Source organism: Apiospora hydei, assembly GCF_038363865.1.
Source record: "Apiospora hydei strain CBS 114990 chromosome Unknown utg000004l_segment0_segment0, whole genome shotgun sequence".
In the NCBI taxonomy this organism is placed as follows: Eukaryota; Fungi; Ascomycota; class Sordariomycetes; order Amphisphaeriales; family Apiosporaceae; genus Apiospora; species Apiospora hydei.
In genome coordinates this window covers 1,641,358-1,661,758 of record NW_027117363.1, presented here as the reverse complement: position 1 = coordinate 1,661,758, position 20,401 = coordinate 1,641,358, and the positions used below count along the sequence as shown (strand labels likewise).

The window sequence follows — 20,401 nt, the reverse complement described above, 5'->3', positions numbered from 1 at the left end:
CGAAAGGAAGCCAAACCTCTTCCGCCGGCCTGGATGTGTACATGTATATACAGTATGATATCACCAACTTCCAATTGCCTACTATGATGTAGATACTCGAATCCTCAAAACCAAGGGGAGGGGGGACTCGATCGACCCTTGTTTCTTTCATGACTCCTCATCGTTGAGCGCCCCTCTTCTCGATTACTACCTCAGCCAAGGATCAGTCGTTCAGCTAAAACGAGTTGCACCTAATCATACCGGGCCGTCTCCCAAGGTTCTTGTGGGGATGAGGTAATTCCCTCTTTTCCCATTCCCTGATTTCTCCAGCGAAAGGTACATACTGGGACTGACACACCACCAGCCCGCCAAGGCGTGACCGGAACCACGAGACGGCTCAGGCGGTTTTGCTCATGTCTGATGCCGCCGCCGCTCCTGGCTCTCCTGGCCCTGCCTACGGCTGTGGCGGCGTGCATATGCGGGCGTCTAGCGATGCAGAAAGTGCCTTAGGTAGGTCGCATCTTGACGTGCTGCCTACAACTCGGCCGGCCTGTCGATATTGGTTAGGCGGTATGCTAGGTGTACGCTACCCATCCCAAGCGTCGGCAGAGTAGGTATAACCTCATCGATAAAATGGAGTTGGGCGCGGTTCCTAGCAGCACTATTGGTATTCCGTTGTCTTTCTATCAGGGCCGCGCTGAAGATCCTGGGGAATCCTAGTTTGGTGGGGTCGAGGTGGGGGCCTTCTTACCAAGATCTGGTGGAGGGTCTGAGGCTTTGAAGAAATAGCGCCCAGTCGTCGGCAATTGGCTACATACAGCCCGACATGCAAGTCACAGCCCATACCTACCTTGCAATGCCAAAATGTCCTCGGCGCAAACACGAGCTCACCCACTGCATCATCTCCTGAAATATCTTTGGTACGAGAATGCGCCTGCCTGTTGCCGATCGCAATATGTCACCGCCAGGTCCCGGGTCTGGGTATCATCAGCCTCCCCGCCTGCTGCTGGCTTCCTCTTTGCCTGCCCGGTGCAGTACCCGGTGGCTGGCGTCTTTGCCCGGCCATCCTTTGATCGACAACCAGATCGCCAGCTAGCCTGCTCATCCATCGATCTAGAAGCATGGGGACGGTCTCGCAAGCCAAGGACCAGCGGATGGGTCAAGAGGGTTCCCCCGCAAACTTCTTTTCAACTAAGATGATATGATATAGTCTCCGCCCTTTTCCCTACATCCTATCAAACATCGTCTACTCGGTCACCTGCCGGAGCTAGTTGGATCACGGGCACGTTGCGTAGCTCCATTTTCGCGGACCCAATTCCGTAACAACGCGTAGAGAAGCCGCACCGTCGCCGTCGCGGCGCGCGCAATAAGCAAGCAATAGCCAAGTGAAGGGAACGATGCGACAAGCTCAGTCAAAACGGTGGGCCAAGAAAGCCTAGCGGGAGGATTGCCAGCTGGGCATGATATCTCCAAAACCGCCCACCACCTACCTTTCATCAAATTCTGGCATCGGTATTTTTGGAGATCCGGCCTTCCATTTCGAGCGTCTGGGTGCTTTCGGACGAAAGTCGCATTCCATTGCCCCGGAGCCGCTGTTGTTACGTGACATTGAAATGTAGGACAAGTCCCTTTCAACACGTGAGTACATTCCAATTCAAGCGGGAAACTCCTGCCGCTTCTCACGATCCCATTTGTCGACGCCTTCCGGATTAGGAAGGCGAGCACGGTTGAGCTGTCAGCGGTATGTATAAGGGGTCACTGGGTCGGCAGCCTGCTGCGGGGGTGACGATCATTCAGACAGCCCTACTACGATCCCAAGGCGTCGGGATCGACTGCCTTTCTATGCAGGTATATGAGATCCTCGAATATGGTTGGTCGGGCTCCGGCAGGCTAGGCCATTCGATATGGGGCCAACGAAAGGCATACTCCTGGATACACTATTGTGCCAGCGTGACAGGAAGGGTTCTCTCTCTTTGTGTGTGTGTGTGTGTGTGTGTGTGTAATTTCCGATATATCTCATTTTCTCCGCAGCCTCGCCGCAACCCTGCGTCCGACTTCCTCGCCGCCGGGTCTATTTTGGGTGAGGTTTGGGGCAAAGAAGCAAGCAGCCGAGACTAAGACTCGGGTCTCCGGCCGAGCGCCAATGATATCAAACGATGCCACATACTATACTCAGCTGACCGCCTGCATATTTCTCAACGAGCGAGTCCCAGGACCAGCAACTATTGATGAACACACCCAATTTCGCGGCACGAGTAATGGTCGCGTTTGCCTGTAGCCCTATCCCGCTTGCCAGCAGTCTGGTATTGTTAGCTTCACATCGTACGATGCAACCGCATACATGCACTCTGTCGCGGGGTTTGCTTGAGAGGGCGGCTGTCTAACGTGGAGCATAACCTCGGCACTTCAGCTAGTTGGTCTCGATACCTTCAAGATGACCGAGATTGCGAGGTTTGCGTGGACTCATAACCCACCATGATCTTGAAAGGATTTCGTTGGCGCTGGATACCGCCTTCTTCCACCCCCAACTTTCTAAGTTTCGCTTTGGAAGCTGGTGCCAAGGCGTTATTCTGTTGATGTGGTGATCGTCGAGACTGTGACTCGAATCGTGACTGTAACTCGGCCGGATGATGATATATGCAGGCGGTGCCGGTGCCAAGCGCAACGTGGGAGATGCAGTTGTAGAGACGAAGAAACGTGTGCTGCTCGTTGGGTAGTATAAGCCGAGAACGGTGTTTATCTGGAATATGAAGATCACGTAGTTCCAAATACTGCGCTACCTCGTGGTTGACATCTTGACATTGGGGATGTTTGTCTCAGATATCCGGATCTGCAGATCGGCGGCATGTGTTGTGATGCACCTTATGTCAACCTCACGTCTCCAGTATACCATGGGACGATCATTGAAGAACAGTGATCGGCCGTTTAAGTGACATTTCGAGTCCTCCCAATTCCGGTTAAAGGCGCAAAGCCTGACGTATGTTGGATCTGCGAGGCATATGAGCTTTACACCAAACCACAGATAGTGCTCACCATACTTCCTTTCTCAACCCTCAATGTTATGAGTGACGTCTTTTCAGAGTACTGATTCCCAATTTATTATCGCAAACAACGCCAATGCGACAAGAACCAAAACTCGACAGCCGCAAAGAGCAACACCAAGCCAGATTTTCTTTTCCGGTTTGGCAGTAGAAATGTCTTACAACGAACGAACGTCAAAGGCCAATCTAGCGTTTCGACAGAAAGAACAATCTACCAGATGACGTGAATGAGTCCTGGTGAGACAGCCCGGCTTCGTAGAGCGCACAACAGTACGTGGCACTCTTCTGTGTTAGCGAATGATGATGGCGGCTCCTGACTAGGAAGTCGGACATTATCATCCAGTATCACAGAACCATCGCATCGGTATGGTTCTACATGAAACCACATCACGCAGGTAGCGCAATTACGTGAGAGAACACACCTGGATGAGATGTTATGAGCGGGAAAATTATATTTCCCAGATAGAGTGCAGCCTGGTCCATTTGCTTGGCGCAGGAACAACAACCGCCCAAGTGAGATGGGTCAATCAATTCTAAGCGGCCAGTTGAGTCGAATGACGGTAATTGCAATTCCTCAAACCAGAGAGTGTGCCCACGAAGGCCCCATCAAGTAGCGTACGTCTGCGTTTCAGATAAGCAGATAAACATACGTACTCATCCGAGCTCCTTTGGGTATCCGCCATCCACGATCGTGAAATACCTGGATTGAACAACTACCGGGACACGGGGTGGGACTACGGTGAAGCTGATATTTATCCCAAACTTGACATAAATGATGTGGTATGACGACCTGCCAAGTCTTTAGCCCTAATGAGAAGTTGCGCCGATCTGATTCCCGGGATTGAGCTTACGAATTCATAATCGTCGGGACTCCCAGTGGGACGGACGGCGATGGGCCCCTAGATCTGCTCTGTCCGGGTTCTGACCTTCATCGGCCGAAATGGAATATGGAGAATCGGGACAGGATGAACCCCTCCACGAGAACGTGTTGCTGTCGGCGATGAGAGTCAACCAACCTGAAGCACGCAAAGAGATGAATTTGTCAACGGCGCGCAGCGATATCCTGCCGTGTGCCAGTCGGACAACCCATTTGATCGTTGCAGGCAACATCCTGTTGGTCGTACTTGTAGACAGGATCGGCCCCTTTGCCGTTATTAAACTTTGGACTGTTCGTCCCAACGCTGGAAAAGATTCTTCCTTTTTCATGCTACAAGCTCATGCCTCTCCAGGTTTGGCTTGCCAAGTTTGCAGAGGAGGCGGGCGGGAGGTCCGCCGTCTGGAATCCAGACTGGCAGAGGTGATGTTATAGTGGGTATGGATGTTGCTCAGCCGCCTCCTAGCTGGGGACAGGGGTTGAAACGAGGCTCAGCGGGTGCAGGGAATCAGGGATCTGACTTCAGATATAGAGGTAGGCATGGGTGGCACAGGCGGAATATTCTCCGTGATGGGGATCGGACGACGCAAGGGGAGGGAAACTTTGTTCGAGGACTGATGCGTGCGTGTTGAGTAATTGTCGACGGCTGACTCTTCCTCCAGTGTCGTCAAGATATATCTAGAGAGACCCACTCTTACTGTAGTACAGTAAATGGGAAGACTCTTGCCAGTAGTGTCAGTGCAGTAGCCTTCCGATCTCAACCACGAACTGATCTGGCAGACTCTAGACGCCAGAATGGAACGTGGGCTAGGCCCGTCCCTGTTCTTCTTACTGGTGAATGCAGAGTAATCAGCATGCGACTCCTCCGTGATCGAGCTTTTGGCGGTTCGCCAGACAGACAGACATCTTACTGGCGTATCGCTGGGTGTTCACGTTAGCTAGCGTCACCACCACATCAAGTAGCCGCGATGTCCACTTCGGCCCAGGTTGCCGTCGGCGATAGGGAGGAGGGCACTGGTGTGATAGGGCAGTAACAAGTTGCACACAATGCATGTTCCACCCGCCGGTATGTAGAACGGGATCATGAGAACGAACACACATAGCCACTGGCACCATTGACTGATCAGCTCCAGGTAGGCGCCTGCAACGTCCGGCTGGGCAGTTCGGGATTTGGCATGTTGAGGCATGAAGACCAATTTGCCCCCCGCCCTGTAAGCATAGCACAACAGTCTAAAGATCAGACAGCGAGCAGCCATGGGCCGTTTAGCTAGACGCGAATGGTGTGGACTCTTTTGGGCGGCGGATGTTTTACAATGCGAGAACTGAGGCTAAGGGTTGTTGTTGGTGGATCTGTCCAGGGACTTGCCAGGTCCTGCCAGGGCGTGTTCAGGGCATGTCCGCCCAGGGTCTGCCTCCCGAGGCGCCAGTTAGTTCCCATTGGCCGCTTCAGCATCTCTATCGGGCAGGGCCCACCCTCTTTGAGCCCAGCTCCAATTGCCGCAACCTTAACCAGAGCAGCGAGACCAGCTGACTAGCGACCAACCGACCTCCACCAATCCTCCAAGTACTTGTAGGAACCCTTGATCAGATCGTGGTTTCCGCGGCCGTTCGCATGAATCCGCCCAAACCGACCCTGGTCCATCTATCTACTCACGGCAGCGTTTCCGGACGTCTATCCAGAGCTGGCTAGACCGCGAGAGTCCTCCTCTCTCTCCTGACTCGTCCATTGCCCAGCTGCAATGTAACCCGAGGGAGTCCCAATCCACTTCCAATCAATCCTTGGCAGGGGTAAACGAGCTCCAAGCACCATGCTGGCGTTCTAGAAGACGCTCAGCACCGGGTTTCCAGCCTTGATATCGTCCCTGCGCGGTTGCAACTAGGTATGATCATCGTCCTGGCCACCGGCGGCCACCTGGACAGCCGTCTCGATGTGGTATTTTCCATCGTCAGCAGCAAGTGGAATCCGCCCGCAGTGTTTCTTGCTTCACATCTGGTTTGGCAAAAGCTTACTGACCTTAATTCAAGTGTGTCTCTGATCTCGGGATGGTACAGTAAGGCTTGCCGGTGCAGATGACAGCCCATGTCAGCTAAAGCCTCTCAGCTCGTCGACGCCGTCAGGTCGTTGACGGAAGCTTAATGGCGCCGCAAACTGCTGATCGCTGCACGACGTCCGTTGGTGGTGGCTCATGATGATGTCGGTACCGGTCTCGCACCACCCCACGCCGTTCTTTCTCTATCGACAGCAGCGATTACTCAAGAACCTGGTCAGACGAAGGCGCAGCCATGGCCCCACCATCTGGTGCCTGGATCGATGGCCAGGATACTGGCGATCTCTCACACAGCTTCTCCTGATCGGAACCCCCTGGCAAGAGCCTTTTGGGAAACGCCCTGGCCGAGAGACTAGCCGGATCACTATATACCACGCTCCACTATAGGGCTTTGGCGCAACTAATCCGCCAAGTACGGGCTGGAGATGATTGCAGGGGTAATGGAGGTTCTCTGCAAACTCGACTACCAGCACGAGACAGGTTGATGGCAGGCAATGAGGTCAGAAGTATTAAAAGATGCGGCTTGACCTCATCACATTCACTTCTTTCTCCTCATCATCGCCTCTTGCTTCTTCATCACTCTTTCTTGATTCGGGTTTTCTGTTTCTATATCTGGTGTGCTCAGTCACCCATTTCTCTCTTTCTCTTCTTCATCAACTAGCTTGATCTTTCGGACTTTTTCCAACCCTCTCTCACAATGTTGTTCAACACTCGCAGCGTTTACGCTGCTCTTTTCGTTCTTTCACACGAGGCCCATGCCGCAGTAGCAGGAAACCAGACCCAGGCTGCCGCTCCCGCCGGCGGATACCCTGTGGCACCTCTACCCCCCAACGCCGCGGCTCCTACTTCTCACTCCTCGTCAGCGGCACTGACATCTGCCGCCGCTTCTCTCTCGTCAGTCGCACTGACATCTGCCGCCGCCGCCTCTCTTTCGGCTTCTCTGTCCTCCTCCAAGGCAGTTACGTCTGCGGCAGTATCTCTCTCCGCCTCGCTGTCCTCCGCCTCAGTAGCCGCCACCACCCAGTCTAAGTCGCCTGTCGTCCAGCCTCCCCCGCCGGCAGCTGCGAAGAACGAGACTGCCCCGGCCCCCAAGGATAGCCAGACAGCTCCCCTGCCGCCACCACCTGCTGCTGAGGGTGCCGTCAAGAATGGAACCGCTCCCCCGCCGCCTGCTGCCGCCATTCCTCCCCCCCCGCCGCCGAGGGTGCTAAGAAGAACGGCACTGCTCCCCCACCACCTGCTGTCGCCGAAGGTGCCGCGAAGAATGGCACTGCTACGCCCCCGCCGCCACCTGCTCCCATTGCCAACGCTAAGAACCAGACTGCTCCCCTGCCTCCTCCCCCGGCGGCTGTTAATGGTGCTGCCAACAAGACCTCCGCGGTTTCCCCGGCTGCCACCAGCTCTGGTTTGTTGTCTGCCAAGCCCTCTGCCGGAGTCCCAAGCCCTGCGCCTGCTGCAGGTGCTCCCTTCGCCAACGGCACAGCACCTTTCCCCAACGCTACTGCTATCGCACCTGCTGGAACAACTACTATGGTTGTTGGTGTCACTCAAGTGCACACTGTGATTTCTTGCGCGCCTACTGTCACGAACTGCCCCGCTGCTACGCAAACTGCGGCCGTGTCTAGTGCTTTCGCCAGCTTGCCCAAGGGTGCCATTTCTAGCGTCGTTATCACCAACGTTATCGACCTGACCACCACCGTCTGCCCTGTCTCCAACGCCGCGTCCATCTCGTCAGGCATCATCTCCAGCATTGCCAGCAACCACCCCGTTGTGACCACAACTGCCAAGGATGGTTCCAAGGTAACAGTCACTGTTACTCCCGGTATGGGCGGCGGTGTGCCTGCTCCTACTGCTGCCCCTGGTACTCCTGGCGCTCCCGGTGCCCCTGGTGCCGGTACCCTGGCGCTGGTACCCCTGGCGCTGGTACCCCTGGCGCTGGTACTCCTGGCGCTCCCGGTGCCCCTGGCGCTGGTATTCCTAAGGGCCCCGGTGCTGGTACTCCGGGCGCCCCTGGCGCCCCTGGTGCTCCTGGCTCCGGAAACCACGGTGGAATCGTCGCCCCTGGTGCCCCTGCTGTTGTCACCACCACTGTTGCCGGCGGAGCCCAAGTCACCGTGAGTAATTTATTATATTAGCTCACAATCTGATTAGCAGCTAACATTTTATCAGGTCACTGTTACTGAAGCCATGACCCACACTGGTGTCTTGACTGCCACCGCTACAGATGGTAAGGGCCAAAAGGTTACCCTCACAGTCACGGCCAGCCATGTTGCAAGCACATCGGCGAATGACGCTGTTGGCCAGAACCCTGCTCCTACTGTGCCCGCTGGAGGCAACGGAGGCTCTACTGGCGGTTCCAACGGCGGTTCCAACGGAGGCTCTACTGGCGGTTCCAATGGAGGCTCCAACGGCGGCTCCAACAACGGATCTAATGGTGGTTCCAACGGAGGAGTTGGCCAGGTTCAGCCTCCTGCAGCACCCTCCACTGTCTACATCACTGCACCTGCACCCCCTGCTGCCGTGGCTTCCACTGTCTACATGACCGCACCTGGCGGAGCTCCTGTCCCGGCTGTCACTGTCACTGCCCCTGGAGCTGGAGCTACTGTCACGGTTACCGCTCCGGGTGGCGGTGTCGGCGACAAAATTGTTACCGTCACGGCCTCCGGTGCGGCTGGTCAAATTATTACCGTCACTGCCCCCGCCCAAACTGTCGTTTCGACCGTCACTGTCAGCCCTGTCGCAGGTGGTGTTTGCACCTGTATCCCGGAGACTCCGGGATCCGCAGCGCTGGAGAAGCTCGCTGGTCCTCCTGCCCCTGGCAAGCAGCCTCCTCGACCTATGGCTCGCCGCTCGTTCGCCCACCACCGCTTGGCGTACGCCGCTTAAGCTTGAGCGAAGGCTAGGCACGCAGCACAAAGCTAAAGAGTTTGTTTAACTCTCTGTATCTCTCAAGACCAACACGCTCGTTACGATATTCTCACTTTCACGACTCTCTTTGATGGAAACCTTTTTACGGGAACTTTTGGCGTTTATTTATATACACGGTCTTTCCTTGACATCGAGAAAAGACAATTGCAGGTTGCGCAATTCATTGTACATTATACTGGGAGCAATCCAGAACACAAGCCATATGGGGGAGGAGGATTCAGGAAACTGGTCCAGTCATTGGGCATCGCCAGGGGCGGGCCAGGAATGCGGGAACGGGAGGCATCATCGGGTGTCGACCACTCGTCTTGATTCTTCACGAATTCAAATTATCGATACCCATGCAGACATATCTTGGCTCATTCATTGTATATCGTGACCTGGGTTTGACTTGTGACACCTTGGTGAAAGTAATGGTCGTAAACAAGACATTCTACATTACGTCTGGATATTCTGGGAAGGGGGGCATGTGCTGGTCACACCACAGCCTTCCTTGCTAGATCTTGTAAGTCCGTTTAAGTCCTTGCTCTCGTTTGCTTGGCTTACCAGCCTGTTAGGCCAGTTCGTCTGGGCATTGATCGGCTGCGGTGCCGTGGATCAGTTCATAAGCAGGCTCGGGGGCTATGCTTCTCAATTCATGCTTCCCAGCTCATGCATGCCTCGTGGGCCCCATCAGAGCGTGAAACTCGACCACTGGGCTCTAGCGGGGTGCTAGGCCGTTTCATAACGTGATCAAATCTCAATCTTCAAGATCCTGATCCCCGACAGTCAAGGTATATCTCCAGTCTTATATTTCATGTCAAGACAGCATCACTTTTTTGCTCTTCCCAACTCTGTCGTGGGGCTGCCACAATAATGACATGATGTTGGACCCGAAAAGCCGGCTTTGTATGCATGATGGACCCTGTAGAGATTTTCGTCACTTGGTGCATAGGTTCATCTTGCTGCCAAGGATGAGACGAAGGCCTGGGCCGTCGACCTGGGGAAAGTCGGGACGGGTTACCGCGGCAGATTCCGATCCTTACCGGCTGTGGTCATCTGGTCTTGGTCTTCTGCTTCTCGTGATATCATCTGCCTCACTTGTTCTCGTTTCCAGCCCTTGTCGATGATGTACGCAGGAGGCGATGAATCTTTTTTCCTTTCGCTGCAAATGACTACCGAATGGGGGAAATCGGCTCGAAATGCCATTATCCGAACGAACACAAATCACCGGTCGTGAGGCTCTTGGTTTCCAGCACCACCTGCAACAGCTGTACGGTTCCAGACCTGGGACGGTGGGACATGGTGGCAATGACTGGGTTCAGTTATGTCACGGTATAGCGAATCTTGAAAAATGTTGATTTAAGAGCAGCAGGAAGACTTGCCGAGAAAAGGAGAGGGGGCGTCATCATCAAAACAGTTCATGGTGTCGGCTACTCAAATCAAAGAGGCTTCAAGTAGACCTCTTGATTGACTGGTATTGCAAATAAGGATACGGCTAGTGATGGGATGCAAGTAAGCTGTTGGTAGTGGTAAGTAAGTACCTAAGTAGGTAAGCAAGTAAATATAAAGTTGCAACTACTGCACTAGTATCTTGGATGTGTGGTGGACCGTGGAGGGAAGCCCCTATTTTCTAGCAACGTACCTGCAGGAACCAACTCAACTTGCCGGCTAGAGGATTAGCACATCTTGAATTGACAGCAATATCACCCACCGTAGTATAACCTCCAGGATGTGTATTGGTTTTCGTTGATCACCAAAGATTTGCATGTACAAGTAGGTATCATCTTGTGCGGGGAAGTGGGATGGCACATGTACAGCCGTGCATGACAGCGTGCAGCTAAGACAAATCAGAGGCTGGCAAACGTTGGTTGTCTGCAGTGACTGTTATCCGGAAGCAACGACAGACTCGGTTCTTCGTAGGATACGAAATAGTCGAATCAGAGGAGGCGGCACACCACCACCACGCCCAGTCTGCCTACTTTCGAATGAAGTCGAACATGGCAAGGCCCATCTGCCGGCCAGGTGGGAATGGCATTCAACTTGAGCTCTCTGTGATTCTTGCCCTCCACTGTGCGTGTTTGAGCACCATGTTCCAATTGTTTCCAAGATTGCACCGGACTGGAGGTCTTCCCTAGCACATGGCGGAAGCTGCGCTGGGGGCTCTGGGGGCCTTGTCATCTATACTTCAGATTGCCAACAGCCTGATTGATTCTACTCGCGAATTGCGGAGGAGCATCAAGACTGCGAAGGCGGCACCCAAAGAGATGAAGTACTTTTACAACGAGGCCTCGATCTTCACACTTCTCATCGAAACGTTCCATGATCTTGCAAAGGACGCGCCGAAGCCTACTGAGCTCGAGGCAGTACGGAAACGCGATCGTCTGCTGGGCAATATAGAGCAGCAATGCGACGTCGTGAGAGACGGCGTGGAAGAATTGGTCAGCAAGTTTGATAGGACCTACAACAACACGCGGGTCATGATAGTATGGGCCCGGGTGCTCTGGGTGATCAGGAGGCCGGATCTGGAGCAACTACAGCTCCAAATGAACGACACGAAAATGACGTTGAACACGCTCACACTAATGCTCCAATGGGAGGATGCAAAGAGTAGGGGCAACAGAGAACGAATGTACGCCTGGAAATTCTCAAGCTTCTTCGTGCCTAGTTACTGACTGACCTGTTATAGCCGTCGTCTCAAAAGACAGCTCAAGGAGGCGAGAGAGGGCATGGAGCAAGCCAGGAAAGAACTGCAAGCATATGTAGAAAGACAGTATACCATGGACAACCGATCTTTCGGAGAAAATGGAAGATATGCTCGATAGCACTAGGGTGATTGAGGATTTCGTCGACCAAGCCTTGGATGCGGATTCCCAGCATCGGAGAGAAGAAAGAAGACAAAAGCGAGCACAACGGGAGGGAAGAACACCACCATCTCACGATCTTATGGCCGTGAATCTCGGAGAACGTGGTAGGAAACCGCCATCCCCTCCTACAACCCCACCAGGCAATGGTTTACAACAGAACCAGTCGCCTGAAGAGACGCGGCCTCGAGGGCCTCCGAGCCTATCATCTGGTGTGCAGAGGGGCTTACCTCTATCGCCATCTCTTACAACCCAGATAGTCGATGATGTATGGCAGGATCTACTTCGGCATGAGATGATAGAAGAGGCGCGGCCACCGGGACATTCAAGCCCATCGCTTGGAGTAGAACGACACTTGCCTATACCGTCGCCGCCTCCGCCGCCTCCGCCGCCTCCAGCACGCCCAGAGCCACGTAGAAGAGTCCGACGGACCGTGATATCGGAAGAGAGGGGCTATCTGCCAACCGATGCTAAGAAATATACTACAAATACGACGGATGATGCCTCGCCACCGGAGACCCAGCCGAAGGAGGATCAGCAGCAGCAACGGCCTCAAGGGAGACCGATGAGACTAGCCAGAGATGAAAGAGCTTTGAGTTCCCATACACGCGCGAAGCAGATGTTGCAGCAAGCCTGGGAAGGGAACGCGCCCCCGAGACAGCTGCAGGGAGAGAGTAGGCGGGAGCCAGATCTGTAGGAAAGCCGGCCATGGAGTTCAAGAAGCCGCAAGGGGAAAAGGGGGCGTCTTCCTCACCACCTTCCAAGGACGAGAAGACTAGTTGGGAAAGCAGACCAGAAGAAGACGAACGGAGGTCTGGTCGCAATACGTATTCTGGAAGAGACGGGAAGGGGGCACGCAGTCATTGGTCAGGAACATCATCACCAAGAGCGACAGATTGAGTATTGCTTAGCAACTGGCAAACTACCTCACAGGGGGGTTCTAGCATTGCCTTCTTGGCTGGTGAGAAATAGAGAAAAGAAAAGTTTCTTCGTGGTATTTCAAATGCCTGGGTTTGGATAAGACTAATAGGGACGAGGACAGTGGTTTGTGGCAGAGAGCACAATATATGACGAAAAAGGGGTCGTCGGTATATGTAGTCCACCATACCCAGACACCAATCTGACTGAATCTGCATTGCCTAGACATTGACATCTCACACTGGCATAAGACTCTTGGTCATTGCCCGTCCGCATCGTTTGCGGTTGATGAAGCGCGAACCATGGGGGTGCTCTGCCTCGATACAATATAGGCGTAGCCAATGGACGAATATCACCGGCTGCATGGCATATGCAGCCATATAGCGTATAGTAGGACCCCAACTGTGAAATCACCGTCGATATTCCACGAATTCCCTAGACTCCGACGTGTCGCGTAGTGGAACACGAGATCAGTCAGTTCGGGTGCAAATCTTGAGCCGAGACAGAAGCAGCAGCAGCAGCAGCAGCAGCCCTCGCGCCTGCGCACCTGAACCTTCCCACAAAGAGAGTCCCGTCTCAGGATGCGAACACGACCAATTGACAGGCAGTTTGGTTCGTTCGTATCAATCAGATGGTTTGTTCGGCGTCTTGAGTCAAGGGAGATTTCCAATGATGGATGTGACAAGGGCTCCTTCGCTTGCTTCGCGTCAATTTGCGGACAGATTACCCTAATGGCTGTCAAGATGGAGGGACCTGCCAAACTGACAGATTAGACTGTGCATGTCTGGCATTGACATTTCTTAGCCAGTACCGACCAATACCTAATTCCCAGCCCTAACTCGCTAGAGCACGCATACATCGCCTGCCACTTTTCTTGAATGTGTTGAAATAATACGCATACGCATACGCATAGGCTGTTCATCTGGCGGTGATGAATCATTATGGGACCGACAGCACAGTCCGGACTTGGTGTGCTGTCAGGTCCCCAATTCATGCTGGCGGCCGTCCAATGACGAATTAGCGGCACCCTCAAATCTTGATAGCGTAGCGAGCCGGCGCTATTTCACTAACACCCGACTTGACACCTTTTTTCTTAATTGCTCTAGTGATCCCTGCACCCGCTCGACGCCGAGGCAAATGCGCTGCGAGTAATCTTTTTTCAGCCCCTGGCCTGGCCCATCCTTATAGAAATTTGGGCCGCCGGTGGCCTATCATTTGGGGGCCGGCTGGAAATTGTTGTATATTTGTTGTTTATTATCGTCCCTGGTTATTGCGTCCGCTCTGCCTCTCCTCCGTTTCCGTTTCCCCATCCTCACAAAAGTATTGCTGGCACAGGCAGACTATCCTCGACCGACGCGCATTGGATTGCCCGTCGTCCATTCCTTCTATTGCCTCTTTTCGGACCATTGCGCCGCTTGACTTGGATTATACGGGAGAAGAAGAAAAAAGTGCCCCAAGATGTCGGGTAGATACTCCTTGCGCGAGACCCCTCGGTATGTGCATGACCTCTTCTTTGTCTTTGGTGGATTTGACTTTTGGTTGGCACCACGTCAAAAATGTTTCAGTGTGCACGGAAAAGGATCAATTGAAGTGACATGTGTCGCCGTTGCCTCTGCATTGCAGCGGTCACTCGAGTCGTTCAAACCTTTTCTTCCTCTCTCGAAAATGTGGTGATGTGGCTCCATCGTGGCTGGCTAAAGCCTAGGCATGAGGACATCCACAATACCACACAGTAGTTCTCTGGGTTATGTCGCACAAACAACTCGAGACCTGCAGCGGCTGACGCCAGATGATATCAACAGCAAGAAGGAGTTGTTCGAAGGCATGGTCCAGACCCCGGGCCGCCGCAACTCGCGGCGCAAGTCACAGTTCCCCTCGGTCGAGTCCGACGAAGGCGACTCTAGCTCCGCCGCCGAGACTACCACTACTACGTCCACCGCCGCCGCCACCGGCAGCAAGAGGGCCCTGCGACGCCGCGGCACCAGCAAGTTCGCCGAGAACCTTAGTGAGGACGACGAGGTGCCCTCCAAGGAGGAGGAGTTCAGCCCCGTCCCGGACGATAAACTGTCAACCATGTTGAACGGCACCGACAAGGCCAGCAAGGGGGCTCCCAAAACGGCCACTCCGATCGCAGCGCCGGTGCCAAGATTGTCGATGGTTGGATCGAGGGTCAAGATCCCAAGATCGACTACTCGGGCGAGAAGGAGTTTGGCGGCAGCCTGGGTACCCTGTGCCTCATGATCGGCTTCCCTGCGCTGATGTATTACATGTGGATTGGTTCCACGTACTACGACGGCAAGCTGCCTCTGCCTGCCGAGGGCCAGTCCATTGCCGACTTTTTCAAGCATATGGGCGACCTCGTCTACACCGGTGCCTTCCCTCACCTCCGAGCGTGGCAGATCTACTGGACCTACTACGTCTTCGAGGCCGCGTGCTACCTCTGGATGCCCGGTTTCTGGGCCTACGGCAAGCCCCTTCCCCATGAGGGCGGCAAGCAGCTCCCCTACTACTGCTCGGCCTATACTAGCTTCTACTTCACCATTCTCGTTATGGGAGCCCTGCACTTCTCTGGCTACTTCCGGATCTACACCTTCCTGGACGAGTTCGGCCCCATCATGTCGGTGGCCATTCTGTCTGGCTTCCTCTGCTCCTTCGTTGCCTACTTCTCCGCTCTCTGGCGTGGAGCCCAGCACCGCATGACCGGATCTCCCATCTACGACTTCTTCATGGGTGCTGAGCTGAACCCCCGCATGTTCGGCATCCTCGACTTCAAGATGTTCTACGAGGTCCGCATCCCCTGGTTCATCCTCTTCGGCCTCAGCGTGGCCGCTGCGGGCCGCCAGTACGAGCAGTACGGCTACGTGTCGGGCGAGGTCATGTTCCTGGTCATGGCCCACTACCTGTACGCCAACGCCTGCGGCAAGGGCGAGCACCTGATCGTAACCACCTGGGACATGTACTACGAGAAATGGGGCTTCATGCTCATCTTCTGGAACATGGCCGGCGTGCCCCTCTCGTACTGCCACTGCACCCTCTACCTGGCCAACCACCCGCCGGCCGAGTACGCCTGGAACAAGTACGCCCTGGCCGCCCTCTTCATCTCGTACCTGGGCGTCTACTACGTCTGGGACACGTGCAACGGCCAGAAGAACTCGTTCCGCATGATGGAGCGCGGCACCTTCGTCAAGCGCAGCACCTTCCCCAGCTGCCCTGGCAGGAGATCAAGAACCCCAAGGTCATCGAGACGGACTGCGGCGACCGCCTCCTCTGCGACGGCTGGTACGGCCTCGCCCGCAAGGTCCACTACACCTGCGACGCCTACTTCGCCATCACCTGGGGCCTCATCACCGGCTTCAGCAGCCCCTTTCCCTGGTTCTACCCCGTCTTCTTCTGCGGCATGATCGCCCACCGCGCCATGCGCGACATCCAGCGCTGCCGGACCAAGTACGGCGCCGCCTGGGAGGAGTACGAGAGACAGGTTCCCTACCTGTTCATTCCCGTAAGTTTAATCCTTTTGCGTGCATAATTACCTCTTTTGAAAGATCAGCCACAGCTAACAAGTTTCCTATAGTACGTCTTCTAAACTCAGCAAAGACTCACATGCCGAGAGGTGACAAAGACCTGAGCAGTTGCTATATCGTCTCCGATATTTATTTGCTTTTTCTCGAGCAGCATCTATTGGCAAGCACTCCGCGTCTTACTTGCCCGTGGGGAAGGGAAACAAGCCCCCTCCCCCCAAAAAATCATCACCACTTTCTTTTCAATGTCTATACTTGAAACAGAACATATTTGTCCGCAATTTACAACCCCCTTTAATAGTCCCAAGGCGACCGGACGGGCGTGCGAGGAGAAATGGGGTAGTAATAATGACCAGGAGAGGCACAACGGAACGAATAATATTTATCATTCGTGTCCTGAGAGTGCTAGTCGACCTGAGAAGTAGTCACTGATGCGGCATACGATGAACGTACTTAATAATACAAAAAGAAATTCAAACATAACATTCTTGTCTGCAGTGTATCGTCGGCATGTAAAAGGCATGTTGATCGTGTAGAGCACACAGGGAACTTTTAAGTTCTTGGCCAATGCCTCGGTACTTATGTGAAAATAATCGCAACACCCATGCTTAGGAGAGCAAGAAAAGGTTGACATCTGAGGTGCATGCGAAACTACGCGAGAAATTTTGTATACAGGCCACTTCTGCTATACAAAGGCCTGAAAAACGGGTTTCTCCCATCTTCAAAAGTTCTTCAAGTACCAAGGCAAGTCGGACACAGGGATCTGAGTTCTTGGGAAGAACCAGCTGTACATATATGTGGTATCACGTAGGGTTGCGGACGATCTGAGACATTGTACACTTTTAAGGGAAAACGTCCAATTACCAGCCTAACGTACAAACCTTTCCCCATCCAAGCGTTCTATGATGAGAAACCGATCCGAAGCGGTAACAATATGCAGCAACAACAGTAATACATATGAGCTTTTACTCATCACCACAGCACACCTAAACACCCGCCTGTCTTTCCCGCCTCATCGCACACAATAAGAGACGGCTTGACAGCCGCTCTTGAGCCACACCTCCTTTATTCGTAATATATTCCGCAATCTGATCCCGCGACGATTCAGTCCCAGATTTCCTCTCCTGTTCGCATCGATCTTCTCGAGGGCATTGATAGCTTTTTTTAATCGTCGTAGATACAACTTGTCGGGATCAAGTGCTTCTTTCCTCTCGAGACATCGTGCATGCCGCAGTGCAAGATTACACTCCCCGACTTGTTGAGCAGTCCTCGTTACGCTTAGCAGCTGGAGTCGAGGGTAGCCTTGGAGTTCATGAGAAGGGCAACAATGAGACCGTAAAGACCCAAGACTTCGGCGAAAATGAGAATCAGGATCATGCCGACGAAGAGACGGGGCTGCTGGGCAGTTCCGCGGACACCAGCATCACCAACAATACCAATGGCGAAACCTGCAGCCATACCGGAGAGACCGACGGCGAGACCGGCGCCGAGCTGGACGAAACCAGTGTAGAGGGAAAGCTCCTGCTTGAGACCGTCCGAGATCAGGACGGAGACGACCAGGCCGTAGATACCGATGATACCAGCCATAATGACGGGAACAATGTCTGTAGTGAAATGTCAGCGATGGAACGAATGAAGATGGATTCCGGACAAAGGCTTCGTACTCTTGACGATCAGGTCAGGTCGGAGAACACCCATGGCGGCAATACCGACACCAGACTTGGCGGTACCGTAGGCGGCACCCAGGCAGGTGAAGACGATGGCGGCCGTGCAACCCATCGCACCGAAGAACGGCTATATGAACATGTTAGCTAATCAAGATTAGTGTTGATGACGCGAGCCCCCGAGGCTTTTTCTGTCCGATCGATGGGACGTCGTCGGGGAGAGGGAGCGTCGATGGCTCGGGGGCGATTTGTTTCAAGAGCGAGTAGGTACTAACCGCGTAGACGGGGCTAGAGAGCAGGAATCGTTAGCAAAGAAGCTCTACCATGATGAAAACGGAGATGAAAAGGAGGTTGGGAGGCCTCATGGCGATGCTGGGAGCTCGCGCGGATGGAGCTCGAAGCTCGCGAGGTCATAGCCATGGGCGAAAAAAGGCGCGGATCGATTACGTACCATGCCTCAGAGAAGGTTACCGACGACATCTTGACGAGCGTGTTGTGGTTGTGGGAAGGGGATGATTGGAAAAAGAGAAGAAAATGGAAGAAGAGGAATGGGAAAGAGAAGGACTGGCTTCGCGACAACAAGTAAACCGGGGAGGTGGTTGAGATGAGTGGTTTGGTTGGTTGATGGGGAGTTTTTGTTGTTGTAGGTAGCTTCGACTGAAGGCGAGTTGCGGCTTGTGCTGGAGAGCAGAGGTCAAGAGCAGAGGTCAAGTTGTTCCAATGCCTGCTGGCCTGGCGCTCCTGCGCTCCTGCGCTCCTGCTTTGCTGCGTTGCGTTGCTTTGCTCTCTCTCTGGCCTGCAGGTCTGCCTGCAGCTTCTGATTGGCTCTGGCCGGGGCCGCAGGGGGTCTCGTTCGAGTCATTATGTCAGCTCGTGGAGCACTCGGCGACCCGGAGAAATACTAGGCCGACTCAAGCAGCGTCTTCAGCGGGAGTCCTCTGCAAGGCCCAGCAAGACCCAGCAAGGCCCAAGCACCAAAACACTTCATGCAGCACCAGGTAGCCCAGCCTAGCTTATTCCAGTCTAGCGGCACCTCCCCAGTCCCAAACGACCCAGGTAAACACCAGCCTCGCACAGCACAGCCACAGCGATACGGCAGCAGACCCACTCCGATTGCTGGGAGCTTTATCATTTGCCGTAAATCTTTTTTTTTCCTATCGCGAAAAGAAGTTGCGAACTATCCAACATCTCTCAACCCCTTCCTTTCCCGTGCAATTCCTACAGGGCGAGCAATCGCAAGGAACCCTGACGATCTATTTGTCCAGCGCTTCGGTCTATTCATCTTATCCGAACCCAACCTCATCAACAATGTCGGCCGACCAGAACACCTCTCTGCCGCCTGGCCTCTGGCCTCTCCCCAGCTCGCCCAGGAGCTCCTCGACCTCACCCAGCAGGCCAGCCATTACCGCCAGCTGAAGAAGGGTAAGTTCTCGATACTCTTCTACATTTTCCCGCAGCTCCAAGTTGCCACCATCTCCAAGTTGCCCGCAGCTTGAAACTGGCCTACAGCTTCAAGTCGCCCACACCTTCAAATTCCTCGACTAATACCTTGACCAGGCGCCAACGAGGTCACCAAGACTCTCAACCGTGGTATTGCAGAGATCGTGTTGTTGGCCGCGGATACCTCTCCTTTGGCTATTCTTCTGCATCTTCCTCTGCTCGCTGAGGACAAGAACGTTGTCTACGTGAGTACACCAGCCTGGCCAAAGAGGCCTGCTTCCGTCGTGTCGAGAAAATGCCCACTAACATTCCCGCAGGTCTACGTTCCCAGCAAGATTGCCCTTGGCCGTGCCTGTGGTGTCTCCAGAGCTGTCATCGCTGCCTCGTAAGTCGAACCCGTCGAGTTGGAATCTGCCTGAACGGAGTTGCTAACGTCGTCTTAGAATCACCTCCAACGAAGCGTCCGATCTCAACAACCAGATCCGCACCATGAAGGACAAGATTGAGCGCCTCATGATCTAAGTCGCCAACTTATGACTGGTAATAGGCATATATTGTGTGGACTTGGAGGAGGAGTTGGCTATGCAATCTTGCGTATGGACTAGTGGGCCATAGCCCCCATCTATACTCATGTAGGCATTAGTTGATAGCTGCAATGGACTAGGAAATTGCCCGAACTTAAAACCTTATCCGTGACAATCTTTTCTGTGAAGTAGGAAAAGGGGAAATGGGGGTAATAATGGCCATGTATAGCGGCACAAGGACGATGTGTTACATGTGATTGGGTGGTCTGCCACCCGGCTCCTGATGCAGTCCCAACATATTGAGTGTGACCCCCACCATGCACGCCAGGCAGAGGAAGTCGAAAGTCGACGAGCTGAGCATCTGCCCCACCATGGCTAAAGATCGATCGTTATGTCATCTGGCGCTTTGCAGTCGCACCCCATTCAAGACTGCACTACCGTCTGCTCAACAACACCACCAACTTACCCCCTCTGCTCCTCGCCTGACCTTGGATTGGGTTTCTATAATATATACTCCTGCCCAAACCGCTGCGCCCTTTTCTACTGCTCTCGGTCTACTCTTCTTCACCGTATATCATTTTTGCAGTCCATATGCATTAGTATACATGCATAGCTTACTGTTTAGAC

The 20,401-nt window shown here is 53.9% G+C and overlaps 6 protein-coding genes across 6 annotated transcripts; 5 read left to right on the top strand and 1 right to left on the bottom strand.

Annotated features, from left to right (window-relative positions):
• Positions 1-6,639: 6,639 nt before the first annotated feature.
• Positions 6,640-8,060, top strand: PG997_003033 (uncharacterized protein; the record flags this gene model as incomplete). Its single annotated transcript, XM_066807348.1, has 2 exons — positions 6,640-7,083; positions 7,146-8,060. 2 exons carry the CDS (start codon positions 6,640-6,642, stop codon positions 8,058-8,060), a joined length of 1,359 nt encoding a protein of 452 aa, XP_066670966.1.
• A 69-nt stretch (positions 8,061-8,129) lies between these two features.
• PG997_003032 (uncharacterized protein) lies at positions 8,130-8,828 on the top strand (the record flags this gene model as incomplete). Its single annotated transcript, XM_066807347.1, has 1 exon — positions 8,130-8,828. The coding sequence occupies one exon, from the start codon at positions 8,130-8,132 to the stop codon at positions 8,826-8,828; it is 699 nt and encodes a 232-aa protein (XP_066670965.1).
• Positions 8,829-10,987: 2,159 nt separating this feature from the next.
• PG997_003031 (uncharacterized protein) lies at positions 10,988-11,671 on the top strand (the record flags this gene model as incomplete). Its single annotated transcript, XM_066807346.1, has 2 exons — positions 10,988-11,478; positions 11,536-11,671. The coding sequence occupies 2 exons, from the start codon at positions 10,988-10,990 to the stop codon at positions 11,669-11,671; spliced, it is 627 nt and encodes a 208-aa protein (XP_066670964.1).
• A 2,415-nt stretch (positions 11,672-14,086) lies between these two features.
• On the top strand, positions 14,087-16,211 carry PG997_003030 (ergosterol biosynthesis ERG4/ERG24 family protein; the record flags this gene model as incomplete). Its single annotated transcript, XM_066807345.1, has 5 exons — positions 14,087-14,121; positions 14,362-14,677; positions 14,728-15,810; positions 15,855-16,127; positions 16,200-16,211. 5 exons carry the CDS (start codon positions 14,087-14,089, stop codon positions 16,209-16,211), a joined length of 1,719 nt encoding a protein of 572 aa, XP_066670963.1.
• A 1,213-nt stretch (positions 16,212-17,424) lies between these two features.
• On the bottom strand, positions 17,425-18,290 carry PG997_003029 (vacuolar ATP synthase 16 kDa proteolipid subunit; the record flags this gene model as incomplete). Its single annotated transcript, XM_066807344.1, has 4 exons — positions 17,425-17,750; positions 17,811-17,940; positions 18,086-18,098; positions 18,262-18,290. 4 exons carry the CDS (start codon positions 18,288-18,290, stop codon positions 17,425-17,427), a joined length of 498 nt encoding a protein of 165 aa, XP_066670962.1.
• Positions 18,291-18,796: 506 nt separating this feature from the next.
• Positions 18,797-19,772, top strand: PG997_003028 (ribonucleoprotein-associated protein; the record flags this gene model as incomplete). Its single annotated transcript, XM_066807343.1, has 5 exons — positions 18,797-18,850; positions 19,076-19,232; positions 19,368-19,495; positions 19,568-19,635; positions 19,694-19,772. 5 exons carry the CDS (start codon positions 18,797-18,799, stop codon positions 19,770-19,772), a joined length of 486 nt encoding a protein of 161 aa, XP_066670961.1.
• Between the last annotated feature and the right edge of the window lie 629 nt (positions 19,773-20,401).